Raw genomic sequence first — 15,341 nt, forward strand, 5'->3', positions numbered from 1 at the left:
TTGAATTCTTCAACTCTAGAATTTCTGTTTGGTTCTTTTGCATGATTTCTATCTCTTCATTAAGATTCAGATTTTGTTCATGTACTGTTTTCCTTATTTTGTTGAATTGTCTTTCTATGTTTTCTTGTTGCTCTTTGGTTTCTTCAAAACTGCTCTTTTGAATTCTTTTATCAGCTAAATCACAAAATTTCATGTCTTTGATTTTGGCTATTGGTGAATGATTATCTTTTGTTGATGTCATGTGTTTTCTTAATTCTTAATGTTCCTTGAAGTTTTGTGTCACTGCTTTCATATAAGAAGTATCAGACATCTCTTCACATCTTTATTAGTTCCCTTGAGGTGGGAAATTCTATTCATAAATCTGTTATATCTGGGATTTTCTCTGACTTTGTGTTGACATACCATGCTCCATGCTTCTTGCTCCCTCTTATGGCATAATTTTTAAGCTTTTGTGTCTTCTCTGGTCTTACAGCTCACCAGGGTGTCTGCTAGAAACATCTCTTTTGTTTTGCTGAAGATAGCACTACAACTCGTTTATAGTTTCTCCCTTGCACATAGACCCTGGTAAGATACTTTGAGAGCACTCTTTCTATTGGAGCTTGCTCTTGCCACTGAACTCAGGAGTATGTATAAGGAAATAGCTGGAGAGTAGGGGGAGGTGTGAGTCTTGCACTCTGGGCATTGCAGGTGATTGTGGAACTGGTGAAGGGATCATGGAGTGAGGGTTTCCCATAAACTTGTGAATGGACTTTCTGCTGAAGTCCTGAACACAATCATCAGGAGCCATATCCTTTAATAATGTTTAATATTCTTATCTGCTTCTTTCCTGATCTCCTTCATTCCATCTCCCCACAGTCATGGAAATCCAGCCTCAAATTTGTTTTGTTTTGCTCAAGTGGCATGCTGGACTCTCCCTCAGCAAGGCTGAACTTCTACTAATTCTCTTTTGTCCTTGGGTGCCTGCCCAAGTCAGCACTATTCAGATTTTCCCTAACCCCACCATGGCCAAGAGGGGTTGGGGCAGATCACCAGTCCTGCTGATTCTACAGCCCATGTGATGGTCTGTCTGCCTGTTACCAATGTACAAGTGGATGAGAATCCTTCCAGGGCCCTTGGCATATGATGCTGGACCCCAAAATTCTAACAGAGAGACTCTTGTTCATGGATAGATGTCTAATTAGTTGCTTAAAAGGAGGGAGAAAAGAAACAATGTCTTATGCTACTATGTTGCTGACATCATCCCACTTTTCCTTATTATATTCAGAGTTGAGCTTAATCTCTATCCTCTATTGTAGTAGTCTTTTTCTTTTTTTTTTTTGCTGCACCACATGGTGTGTGGGATCTTAGTTCCCCTACCACGGATCAAACCCATGCACCGTCATTGGAAGCATACACTCTTAACCACTGAACTGCCAGGGAAGTCCCTGTTGCAATAGTCTTGAATAAAGTCTTTCTTACCATTTTTGATGAACAGAATTATTTGTTAATAATATCTCTCTTCCATCATCTTTCTTGCCTTGTTCCCATTTTTTTGTGCTATTGTAAATGGAATTTTTCTTTCATTCTTGGATTTTTCATTGCTTTTTGTATAGCAGTGCATTCGGTTTTTGTATTTTGATCTTGTACAACCTTGTTGAACTCATTTACTTTAATTGTTCCTTATGATTTTATATATACAGGATCATACCATTGGAAAATAGAGTTTTAATTCTTCCTTTCCAATCTGGATAATTTTCATTTCTTTCTCCTGTCTAATTGCCCTAACTAGAACCTCCAGTACACTGTTGAATAAAAGCAGGAACAGCAGATATGCTTGTCTTATTCCTGATCTTAGGAAGACTTTCACAGTTATGTATGATGTTAGCTGTGGTTCTTTCATAGATGCCATTCATTAGATTGTGGAAATTTCCTTCTATTTTTTGTTTGTTGGGTTATCATGTAAAGGTGTTGGATTTTATCAAGTGCTTTTTGCATCTACTGAGATATTCATGTTGTGTTGTCCTTTATTTTATTAATACATTGCAATCATTGATTTTTGAATATGAAAGTAGCCTTGCATTTCTGAAACAAATGCCACTTCATCATGGTTTATAATTGTTTTTATATATCGCTGGATTCATTTTAGCAGTACTTTACTGAGGGCTTTTTAATGTATATTCGTAAGATATATGATGTATTATTTTCTTGTAATATCTTTATCTGGTTTTGATACTAGACTGTTATTGACTTCATCAGATAAGTTTTGAGTATTCCCTCTTCTTCTATTTTTATAAGAATTTATGAAAATTGGTATTAATTCTTCTTGAAATGTTTGGTAGAATTCACCCTTAAAGCCATCTGTGCCTGTACTTCTGTTTGTGCAAAGTTTAAGAATTACGGATTGAATTTCTTTCTTTGTTGTAGCTCTGTTCAGATATTCTGTTTCTTCTTGAGTCTGTTTAGGTGGTTTGTGTCTTCCTAGGAATTTTGACTGTGTGGATCACAATAAACTGTGGAAAATTCTGAAAGAGATAGGAATACCAGACCACCTGACCTGCCTTTTGAGAAACCTATATGCAGGTCAGGAAGCAACAGTTAGAACTGGACATGGAACAACAAATTGGTTCCAAATAGGAAAAGGAGTATGTCAAGGCTGTATATTGTCACCCTGCTTATTTAACTTATATGCAGAGTACATCATGAGAAATGCTGGGCTGGAAGAAGCACAAGCTGGAATTGAGATTGCCGGGAGAAATATCAATAACCTCAGATATGCAGAAGACACCACCCTGATGGCAGAAAGTGAAGAGGAATAAAAAGCCTCTTGATGAAAGTAAAAGAGGAGAGTGAAAAAGTTGGCTTAAAGCTCAACATTCAGAAAATGAAGATCATGGCATCCGGTCCCATCACTTCATGGGAAATAGATGGGGAAACAGTGGAAACAGTGTCAGACTTTATTTTCTGGGACTCCAAAATCACTGCAGATGGTGATTGCAGCCATGAAATTAAAAGACGCTTACTCCTTGGAAGGAAAGTTATGACCAACCTAGACAGCATATTGAAAAGCAGAGACATTACTTTGCCAACAAAGGTCCGTCTAGTCAAGGCTATGGTTTTTCCTGTGGTCATGTATGGATGTGAGAGTTGGACTGTGAAGAAAGCTGAGCGCCGAAGAATTGATGCTTTTGAACTGTGGTGTTGGAGAAGACTTTTGAGAGTCCCTTGGACTGCAAGGAGATCCAACCAGTCCATTCTGAAGGAGATCAGTCCTGGGATTTCTTTGGAGGGAATGATGCTAAAGCTGAAACTCTAGTACTTTGGCCACCTCATGCGAAGAGTTGACTCATTGGAAAAGACTCTGATGCTGGGAGGTGTCGGGGTCTAGCCTCAGCAGGATCTAGGGGTACCCTCAGGATGACGGCCTAGGCGATAAGGATAGCAAAGCAGAGAGCAGGGCTTGATCTTTCTTGATTAACACAGAAAGCCAATAAAGCTCCTGTGTTCCAAGGAGTCATCTTGAAAGAAGAACAGAGAGAGAAAAGGAGGGAAAAGGAAGAAAAGAACGACACGGGGAGACCAAGCTTCGGTGAGCAAGGCCCATAACTTTATTTTCAAAAGGAACTTTTATACCTTGACTTGTACATAGAGGGAAATGAAAGATGCAAAGTCATACAGAGTCAGCTCAAACATTACATCTGTTTTGTCTTTGTCAAAACCAGGATTTTTTCTGCATACCTTTCTCATAAACAATATTGTGTACAATATCTTCTGGCCTTGGAGGCCTGTGGACATTTTATGACCCTTTTTTGATAAAGGCTAATCAGCCAGAAAACTTGTTTTCCCTTAAAGTGTTTCTTTTTTTATTTTTCCCAGCCTCAGAAAGTACTAAACAGAGTTACATTCTCACAGAGCAAAAGTGCAGTGGGTCACAACAAAGAAAGAACCAATCAGCTCAAAGGTCTAATGTGGTTAATTCCAAGGCTGCTACTTGTTTTTCTTACATTCCAACTATGTTAACCAATGCACTCCCAGGTGCACAATGGATAAGGGATATGGGAACTTGGTGGCAAGCATTGGCCCAATAATGAAGCCCTTTACCAGTACTATATATTCTAATAATTTTTCATCCCTTAAAGGACTCTATGTTCATTAGGACTTTTAGAATGTTTTGGCTTCCCGTGCCTTTCAAGGTTGGGGAGTTGTGAACAATCATGTGTGTTAATTGTAAGAGTATGGATAAACCTGTCAGGCAAGCTAGAATGCCAACAGAGGGGTTAAAATAGAAATATTCCTTTCATGCCCAAGAGACTTAATAACTAAAGCCCTAAGTTGATTTTTTCCAAAAAAAAGGTGATTGGGGATAGCCCCCTGTTAATGTCAAAAGAGTTGGTAAAAGACACAAAATAGTAAGACAGACAGATTCTGGTTTTGGGGTAGATGCTTGAGCAGATTCAGGGGGTCCCTCGAGGCCTGATCTGCCTTTGCCTGTCAGGTCTCTTCCACATGACCTTTGTCATGAGTGAGATCTCCCATCATGGCTCCCGACAGGGAGGGATTGGGGTCAGGAGGAGAAGGGGACGACAGAGGATGAGATGGCTGGATGGCATCACTGACTGGATGGACATGAGTCTGAGTGAACTCTGGGAGTTGGTGATGGACAGGGAGGCCTGGCGTGCTGCAATTCATGGGGTCGCAAAGAGTCAGACATGACTGAGTGACTGAAATGAACTGAACTGAACTGACTGAGGAATTTATCCATTTCATTTTTCTAATGTGTTGACATACTCTTTTTTTTAATTTAAATTTATTTATTTTAATAGGAGGCTAATTACTTTACAATATTGTATTGATTCTGCCACACATTAACATGAATCCGCCACGGGCATACACGTGTTCCCCATCCTGAACCCCCTTCCCACCTCCCTCCCTGAACTATCCCTCCGGTCATCCCAGTGCATCAGCCCCAAGGATCCTGTATCGAACCTGGACTGGCGATTTGTTTCTCATATGATATTATACATGTTTCCATGACATTCCCCCAAATCATCCCACCCTCTCCCTCTCCCACAGAGTCCAAAAGACTGTTCCATACATACATCTGTGTCTCTTTTGCTGTCTCACATACAGGGTTATCATTACCATCTTTCTAAATTCCATATATATGCATTAGTATACTGTATTGGTGTTTTTCTTTCTGGCTTACTTCACTCTGTATAATAGGGTCCAGTTTCATCCACCTCATGTAGAACTGATTCAAATGTATTATTTTTAATGGCTGAGTAATACTCCATTGTGTATATGTGCCACAGCTTTCTTATCCATTCATCTGCTGATGGACATCTAGGTTGCTTCCATGCCCTGGCTATTATAAACAGTGCTGCGATGAACATTGGGGTACATATGTCTCTTTAAATTCTGGTTTCCTCGGTGTGTATGCCCAGAAGTGGATTGGTGGGTCATATGGCAGTTCTATTTCCAGTTTTTTAAGGAATCTTCGTACTGTTCTCTGTAGTGGCTGTACGGTTTGCATTCCCACCAACAGTGTAAGAGGGTTCCCTTTTCTCTACACCCTCTCCAGCATTTATTGCTTGTAGACTTGGATAGCAGCCATTCTGACTGGCGTGAAATGGTACCTCATAGTGGTTTTGATTTGCATTTCTCTGATAATGAGTGATGATGAGCATCTTTTCATGTGTTTGTTAGCCATCTGTATGTCTTCTTTGGAGAAATGTCTGTTTAGTTCTTTGGCCCATTTTTTGATTGGGTCGTTTATTTTTCTGGAATTGAGCTGCAGGAGTTGCTTGTATATTTTTGAGATTAGTTGTTTGTCAGTTGCTTCATTTGCTATTATTTTCTCCCATTCTGAAGGCTGTCTTTTCAGCTTGCTTATAGTTTCCTTTGTTGTGCAGAAGCTTTTAATTTTAATTAGGTCTCATTTGTTTATTTTTGCTTTTATTTCCAATATTCTGGGAGGTGGGTCATAGAGGATCCTGCTGTGATTTATGTTGGAGAGTGTTTTGTGTATGTTCTCCTCTAGGAGTTTTATAGTTTCTGGTCTTACGTTTAGATCTTTAATCCATTTTGAGTTTATTTTTGTGTCTGGTGTTAGAAAGTGTTCTAGTTTCATTCTTTTACAAGTGATTGACCAGTTTTCCCAGCACCACTTGTTAAAGAGATTGTCTTTTCTCCATTGTATATTCTTGCCTCCTTTGTCAAAGATAAGGTGTCCATAGGTGCATGGATTTACCTCTGGGCTTTCTATTTTGTCCCATTGATCTATATTTCTGTCTTTGTGCCAGTACCATACAGTCTTGATGACTGTGGCTTTGTAGTAGAGCCTGAAGTCAGGCTCTCCAGAAAGCAGGAATAGAAGGAACATACCTCAACATAATAAAAGCTATATATGACAAACCCACAGCAAACATTATCCTCAGTGGTGAAAAATGGAAAGCATTTCCCCTAAAGTCAGGAACAAGACAAGGGTGCCCACTTTCACCACTACTATTCAACATAGTTTTGGAAGTTTTGGCCACAGTGATCAGAGCAGAAAAATAAAGGAATCAAAATTGGAAAAGAAGAAGTAAAACTCTCACTGTTTGCAGATGACATGATCCTCTACATAGAAAACCCTAAAGACTCCACCAGAAAATTACTGGAACTAATCAATGAATATAGTAAAGTTGCAGGATATAAAATCAACACACAGAAATCCCTTGCATTCCTATACACTAACAATGAGAAAATAGAAAGAGAAATTAAAGAAACAATTGCATTCACCATTGCAACAAAAAGAATAAAATACTTAGGAATATATCTACTTAAGGAAACTAAAGACCTATATATAAAAAACTATAAAACACTGGTGAAATAAATCTAAGAGGACACTAATATATGGAGAAATATACCGTGTTCATGGATCGCAAGAATCAATATAGTGAAAATGAGTATACTACCCAAAGCAATCTATAGATACAATGCAATCCCTATCAAGCTACCAATGATACTTTTCACAGAGCTAGAACGAATAATTTCAAAATTTGTATGGAAATACAAAAACCCTCGAATAGCCAAAGCAATCTTGAGAAAGAAGAATGGAACTGGAGGAATCAACCTGCCTGACTTCAGGGTTTACTACAATGCCACAGTCATCAAGACAGTATGGTACTGGCACAAAGACATACTCTTGTTCATAGTATTCTCTTAGGATCCCTTTCATTTCTGTGAAGTTGATAGTGATTATTTTAGTAATTTGAGAATTTTTTTTTCTAATTTTATTTTATTTTAAACTTTACATAATTGTATTAGCTTTGTGAAATATCAAAATGAATCTGCCACAGGTATACACGTGTTCCCCATCCTGAACCCTCCTCCCTCCTCCCTCCCCATACCATCCCTCTGGGTCGTCCCAGTGCACCAGCCCCAAGCATCCAGTATCGTGCATTGAACCTGGACTGGCAACTCGTTTCTTACATGATACTTTACATGTTTCAATGCCATTCTCCCAAATCTTCCCACCCTCTCCCTCTCCCACAGAGCCCATAAGACAGTTCTATACATCAGTGTCTCTTTTGCTGTCTCGTACACCAGGTTATTGTTACCATCTTTCTAAATTCCATATATATGCGTTAGTATACTGTATTTATGTTTTTCCTTCTGGCTTACTTCACTCTGTATAATAGGCTCCAGTTTCATCCACCTCATTAGAACTGATTCAAATGTATTCTTTTTAATGGCTGAGTAATACTCCATTGTGTATATGTACCACAGCTTTCTTATCCATTCATCTGCTGATGGACATCTAGGTTGCTTCCATGTCCTGGCTATTATAAACAGTGCTGCGATGAACATTGGGGTACACGTACTAATCTCAAAAATATACAAGCAACTCCTACAGCTCAACTCCAGAAAAATAAACGACCCAATCAAAAAATGGGCCAAAGAACTAAATAGACATTTCTCCAAAGAAGACATACAGATGGCTAACAAACACATGAAAAGATGCTCAACATCACTCATTATCAGAGAAATGCAAATCAAAACCACTATGAGGTACCATTTCACACCAGTCAGAATGGCTGCAATCCAAAAGTCTACAAATAATAAATGCTGGAGAGGGTGTGGAGAAAAGGGAACCCTCTTACACTGTTGGTGGGAATGCAAACTAGTACAGCCACTATGGAGAACAGTGTGGAGATTCCTTAAAAAACTGGAAATAGAACTGCCTTATGATCCAGCAATCCTACTGCTGGGCATACACACTGAGAAATTTTTTTTGATCCGTTTATGCAAATATTTGTTTGATTTTTTGATGTTTTCAAACCTACTTTTGGTTTCATTGATTTTCTCTGTTGTTTTGTTGATATTTTTTATGCTCTAATGTTTATTATCTTCTTCCCCTTTTTAGCTTTGGATTTAGTTTGCTCTTCTTTTTCCAGTTCCTTAAGGTAAAAAGATAGGTTATTAATTTGAGATCTTTTGTCTTAGTCAACTTGCTGCTGCTGCTGCTAAGTCGCTTCATTTGTGTCCGACTCTGCAACCCCATATACGGCAGCCCACCAGGCTCCCCCATCCCTGAGATTCTCCCGGCAAGAACACTGGAGTGGGTTGCCATTTCCTTCTCCAGTGCATGAAAATGAAAAGTGAAAGTGAAGTCGCTCAGTCATGTCCGATTCTTAGCAACCCCATGGACTGCAGCCTACCAGGCTCCCCCATCCCTGAGATTCTCCAGGCAAGAGTACTGAAGTGTGGTGCCATTGCCTTCTCCCCTTAGTCAACTTAGAGTACTATAAAAAGTACCACAGACTGGGTAGCTTAAACAACAGAAAGTGATTGTCTCACAGTTCTGGAGACTGGAAATCCAAGATCAGGGTGCTTGCATGGTTGGGTTCTGGTGGGAACTGTCTTCCCACCTTGTAGATTGTGCCTTATCACTGTGTGCTCAGATGGCTGGAAATAAAAGAGGGAATAAGCTCTCTGGTGTCTCTTCTTGGAAGGACATGAATCCCATCATAATCCTACATGACCTTATCTAAACCTAATGATTTCCCAAAAGCCCCATCTCTGAATTAGGGGTTAGGGCTTCATTATATGAATTTGTATGGATGCAGTTCAGTCTGTAACATTTTATTCTCTTTAATGTAGGTGTTTGCTGCTATAAATTTCCTTCTGCACGCTGCTTTTACTTCATCTCATAAGTTTTTCTTCTGTTACTGATTTCTAATTTCATTCTCTTGTTGAGTGAAACAGCTCAGCTCCCCCTTCCCCAGGTGTCTAATGTCTGTTCTTTTTCCTGTGTCTGGATCACACTTTCCTGTTTCTTTTCATCTCTCATATATGTTTTTTTTTAATTGGACAGTTTAGATAATGTAGCAACTCTGGGCTCTGTTTCCCAACTTCCAGGGTTTGTTGTTTACTTGTATAGTGACTTGGCTGGACTTTTTCTTTGAAGTCCGTTTCTCCCACAGTGTGCAGCCTCCAGTGTCACTTCTCAGAGGGAACAGTCTTGGGCATGCCCACAGTCACCCTGGAATGACAGAGCTCTCTTGGTTTATTTTCTTGATCTCCCTAATAAGCCTGCCTTTGTTGTATCTCACCCAGCTGTTAGCCTCCACTAATTGCAGGCTAGTTGCTCTATTTTTATTTTTCTCACAGTTCCCCAGACATAAATTCCTCCAGTGATCTAATTAGGTTTGTGTTCCCTTGTCTTTGCGGCTAGTCTTAGGTGTTTGTTTTGACTTCAGGAGGGTTCTTCTTAGCTGATTCTTCCCCAAATACTCTCTGTTAACTTCCAACTGTCCCACAGTTTAACTTGTTATTCCCATGAAGCTACCAGCTTCATTGTCATTGCTTACATCCAAAATCTCCATTTTTTTTAAATTTATATTTTTTAATTAATTGATTTATTTTAATTGGAGGCTAATTACTTTACATTATTATAGTGGTTTCTGCCATACATTGACATGAATCAGCCATGGGTGTACATTGTTTTTGACAGCACCCTTAGGCTTGAACTTGCCCATACTCTGTTCCAAATAAAGTCTGAACTCTCAGGGAAGATCTGTTCCTAAGGCTTGCCTTTCCCCCTGGGAACAACCACTGCTCTTGTGCTGTGGATATGGGCAGAGAAGTGCTTCTCTTAGAGTGACACCCGTGCTCTGCCATTGGAGTGCTGGGTAACCCTGGTCTTCTTGACTTGCCACCTCCTAGTGTGGAACCTCTACTCTATGAGTTATGTCAGGGCAGGGACACTCACAGCCCAGGGTTCTTGTCCTGCCTCCTGTGGTAGAGCTTCGGCCCTGTGTGTGTGTCGAGGGGCTTGGTAGAGGGAGGAGCCCTCACACCTACCATCTATGCCGTGCTCGAATAGAGCTTCTGCCTCATGGACCTGGGAATGGGGTGAGACAGGAGGAGAAATGCTGATGAGTTGCCCCTCGTGGGGAGAAATCATAGCTTTTGAATGGGACCTGAGGGAAAAGAGAGCTCCCAGGCTTTATTTGCCAGAAGTAGAGCTGCCATTTCACTGAACTGAAGGATGAAGTAGATCGTGGCTCAAATGCCTGAGACTCTCACTGTTCTCACTGAGAGTTCATTGATTTTCTTGTATAAATGTTTCTCCATTTGCTGTATGCCCTTAGGACAGTCACAGTTTTCATAGACTTTGAATTGTTTTTGTTTGTTTTTTCTAATTTTTACCAGTTGTGATGGTTTTATTGGAGAGACATTGTGGGGAGGACCTCACACTGTGATTTTGGAAATGTCCACCTCTCATTTGTTTTTACTCTCAGATCATACCCTTCATTTAGGTGTTTGCAAACTATAGCCCTTGCATCAAATCTGGCCTGTTTTTCTACATAAAGTTTTGCTGAAACACAATCATGCCCATTCATTTATCTGTTTGTGTCTGACGTGCACACCCCTTTGCTCAGTCTTGTCCGACTCTTTGCAACTCGATGGACTGTAGCCCACCAGGCTCCTTTGTCCGTGGGATTTCCAGGCAAGAAACTGGAGTGGGTTGCCATTTTCTCGTCCAGGGTATCTTCCCTAACCAGGAATCAAACCAGCATCTCCTGCTTGGCAGGTGGACTCTTTACCATTGAGGCACTTGGGAAACCCTTATATCTGCCAGAGTTGAGTACAGTCTTTTATTTCTTCAAGATGTAAGTGCTTATGTAGTAAATATGAGTTGTCAAGAATATCAACTATAATTAAAATCCGATTTGTATTAAAGCCATAATTAGCAATTTTGTAATATGAACATGATATTTTTTCTTTTCCCAACATTTTCAGATCTGGTAGCTCAGCGAGGCGAAAGATTGGAATTGTTAATAGATAAAACAGAAAATCTTGTGGATTCGGTAAGTATGGGATATGATAGTATTGTAAAGTAGAAATACTGTGGTTAATGGCTAAAATAATAGGGAAATGTCTTAAAATTGATACTTTAGTGGAGTTTTTTTTTTTTTCCTTTCTAACCCCTGTTACATGATTACTTTGTGATGAGGAGGATAACACTGAGGCATAGAAACTTATTAATAGCCATTAAGGAAGCTTTTGTTTGGAAAATATACTCAGTGTAAAAGAACAGTTTTTTTTTTTTTAAAGCTTGGATTGGTGCCTACATAACTTAGCACTTCAGCTGCATAGAAGTGTACATTTTGTAACACACAGAACAAAAGTACAGGCCACTTGTGACCCATGATGAATGCCGAAAACCAGACAGTAAAGTCACTTACTTGCTTACCATGAGAGTTTGACTTTTCTTTGTATTAAGCAAGAGGCAGAGACTGACATGTCCCTGTAATCTACTCTTGCTGCAATTAATGTGTGTCTCTGCATTTTCCATTTGGTTACCAGATGAAAGTTTTGAAGGATGATAGATATAGAAGAAGTGAATAGATAATGAATAGAAGGAGGGCAGAGATCAGTCACAGTTTGGATCTGCAAATTTACATGAAGAGTAGAAGTCTTGTTCATTCTTAACTGACAGCTAGATTGTAGTGGTTTACAGCACAAGCTCTAGAGTCTGTTGCCTGAGACTGAATCCCATCTCTGCCACTCACTAGTTTTGTGACCTTAGGCAAGTTACTTAACCTCCCTGTGCCTCCAATCATCATATATAAAATGGAGATGTATCTTTTTCATAGTATTTTGAGGGTTAAAGCACACAATGCATGCAAAGTCCCTTACAGTGTCATATATATAGTAAGAGCTATTTAAAGGTTTATTGTTATTGTTAGTTTTACAGGGACATCTATTAACAGTGGATCTTAGGAGAATAGTGCGGTCTTTAGCCAAAGTACATGGAAATTGAAGGAAGGGTGCCACCATGCAGGAAGTCAAAACACCAGGCTTCTATAATGTCTCACTTTGTAAACCATTGCTTGGGGACAAAGAGGGAAGACACGTTATCTGATTGTAAATCTGCTGGCAGATTTTTGGTACTTCCAGTCCGTCGGACACAACTGAGTGACTGTCACTCACTCACTTAGTCCATCTCTTAGTTATTCTTGATCCCTGGTTGTTATTATTTAGTCACCCAGTTGTGTCTGATTCTTTGCGACTCTATGGTCTATTGCCCCACCAGGCTCCTCTGTCCATGGGATTTCCCAGACAAGAATACTGGAGTGGGTTGCCATTTCCTTTTCCAGGAGATATTCCTGACCCAGGGATCAAACTGGTGTCTCATGCATTGGTGAGCAGATACTTTACCACTGAGCCACTTGGGAAGCCCCCTTAATCCCTGGAAATGACCTTTTTTAGCCGTAGTGGCCTGTGTTTGACCAGTACTAATAGAGTCTGCACTTTTCCAGAAAAAAAAAAAAAAAAGCCTTCTTAATTTTGTTGACTAAATGACTCAGAATAATAAAAGGTATTAATTAACTAACTGCTGCCTCTTTTTATGGAAGAATAACAAATACAGCAAAGTACAGCAAGTGTACTATTAATAAATGTGCAGCTCAGTTATTTTATATATATATATATATATATATATATATATGTTTGTACCTCTGTAGCAGGCTTCCCTTTTCATACTGTTCATGGGGTTCTCATACTGTTAATGGGGTTCATACTGTTCATGGTGATGGAATTCCAGTTGAGCTATTTCAAATCCTAAAAGATGATGCTGTTAAAGTGCTGCACTCAATATGCCAGCAAATTTGGAAAATTCAGCAGTGGCCACAGGACTAGAAAAGGTCAGTTTTCACTCCAATCCCAAAGAAAGGCAATGCCAAAGAATGTTCAGACCACTGCACAATTGCACTCACCTCACACACTAGCAGAATAATGCTGAAAATTCTCCAAGCTGGGCTTCAACAGTACGTGAACCGTGAACTTCCAGATGTTCAAGCTGGGTTTAGAAAAGGCAGAGGAACTAGAGGTCAAATTGCCAACATCCGTTGGATCATCAAAAAGGCAAGAGAGTTCCAGAAAAACATCTACTTCTGATTTATTGACTACACCAAAGCCTTTGTGTAGATCACAGCAAACTATGGAAAATTCTTCAAGAGATGGAAATACCAAACCACCTGACCTGCCTCCTGAGATCTGAAATCTGTATGCAGGTCAAGAAGCAACATTTAGAACTGGACATGGAACAAAAGACTGGTTCCAAATTGGAAAGGAGTACATCGAGGCTGTATATCATCACCCTGCTTATTTAACTTCTATTCAGAATATATCAGGTGAAATGCCGGCCTGGATGAAGCACAGTTGGAATCAAGATTGCTGAGGGAAATATCAGTAACCTCAGATATGCAGATAACACGACCCTTATGGCAGAAAGTGAAGAACTAAAGAGCCTAGAATATCATGTAAGAAACGAGTTGCCAGTCCAGGTTCGATGCGCGATACTGGATGCTTGGGGCTGGTGCACTGGGACGACCCAGAGGGATGGTGTGGGGAGGGAGGAGGGAGGAGGGTTCAGGATGGGGAACACATGTATGCCTGTGGCGGATTCATTTTGATATTTGGCAAAACTAATACAATTATGTAAAGTTTAAAAATAAAATAAAATTAAAAAAAAAAGACCACAAAAAAATAAAAAATAAAAAAAAAAAAGAAAGTGAAAGAGGAGAGTGAAAAAGTTGGCTTAAAACTCAACATTCAGAAAACGAAGATCATGGCATCTGGTCCCAGCACTTCATGGCAAATAGATGGGGAAACAATGGAAACAGTGACAGACTTTATTTTATTGGGCTCCAAAATCACTTCAGGTGGTGACTGCAACCGTGAAATTAAAAGACAGTTGCTCCTTGGAAGAAAAGCTATGACCAACCTAGACAGCATATTAAAAAGCAGAGACATTACTTTGCTGACAAAGGTCCATCTTGTCAAAGCTATGGTTTTCCAGTAGTCATGTGTGAATGTGAGAGTTGGAGGATAAAGAAAGCTGAGTGCCAAAGTATTGATGCTTTTAAACTGTGGTGTTGGAGAAGACTCTTGAGAATCCCTTAGACTGCAAGGAGATCCATCCAGTCCATCCTAAAGGAAATCAGTCCTGGGTGTTCATTGGAAGGACTGATGCTGAAGCTGAAGCTCCAGTACTTTGGCTACCTGATGCGAAGAACTGACTGATTTGAAAAGACCCTGGAGTGGGTTGCCGGGTAAGATTGAGGGCTGGAGGAGAAGGGGAAGACAGAGGATAAGATGGTTGGATGGCATCACTGAGTCAGTGGATATGAGTTTGCATAAGCTCTGGAAGTTGATAATGGACAGAGAAGCCTGGCTTGCTGCAGTCCATAGTCGGACATGACTGAGCTGAGCTGAACTGAACAGGACTCACAGGTGGCTCAGTGATAAAGAATCCACCTGCAATGTAGGAAACACAGATTCGATCCCAGGGTAGGGAAGATCCCCTGGAGAAGGAAATGGCAACCCACTCCAGTTTTCTTGCCTGGAAAATCCCATAGACAGAAGAACCTTGCAGTTTCATGGGGCCGCAAAAGAGTCAGACACAACTTAGCAACTAAACAACAACAACATACCCATGTAAATACCACCTGTATTACGCTGTGCTTAGTTGCTCAAGTGTGTCGATTCTTTGTGACCCCATGGACTGCAGCCCGCCAGGCTCCTCTGTCCTAAGTGATTCTCTAGGCCAGAATACTGGAGTGGGTAGCCTTTCCCTTTTCCAGTGGATCTTTCCAGCCCAGGGATCAAACCCAGGTCTCCCTCATTGCAGGCAGATTCTTTACTGACTGGGCCACCAGGGAATCCCAAATACCACCTAGATCAAGACATATATTAAGATATGAAACACTATCAACACCTCAGAAAACTGCCTCATGCCTCTTCCAGTTAACAGTCCCTAACAGGTCATTTTTATGACTTACATCACCCTAGATAGTGTTTTTTCCTGTTCT

General features: G+C 40.1%; 1 protein-coding gene across 10 annotated transcripts in view; it reads left to right on the forward strand.

Annotated features, from left to right (window-relative positions):
• VAMP7 (vesicle associated membrane protein 7) overlaps positions 1–15,341 on the forward strand; it is a 91,592-nt gene that overhangs the window by 60,277 nt on the left and 15,974 nt on the right. For 6 of the 10 annotated variants that reach the window (XR_015158240.1, XM_086385927.1, XM_086385935.1 and 3 more), the window contains one exon: positions 11,266–11,333. The exons of the other annotated variants lie outside the window; for them this stretch is intronic. Coding sequence is in view for 5 of the 6 variants with exons in the window: in XM_086385927.1 (XP_086242053.1) it covers positions 11,266–11,333 (68 nt within the window). In the remaining variant the exon portion in view is untranslated. The remainder of the gene's footprint in view (positions 1–11,265; positions 11,334–15,341) is intronic. 10 annotated transcript variants of the gene reach the window in all.

Source organism: Bos grunniens, chromosome X, assembly GCF_055505025.1.
Source record: "Bos grunniens cultivar Pamir isolate PY7600 chromosome X, Bosgru_T2T1.0, whole genome shotgun sequence".
Classification (NCBI taxonomy): Eukaryota; Metazoa; Chordata; class Mammalia; order Artiodactyla; family Bovidae; genus Bos; species Bos grunniens.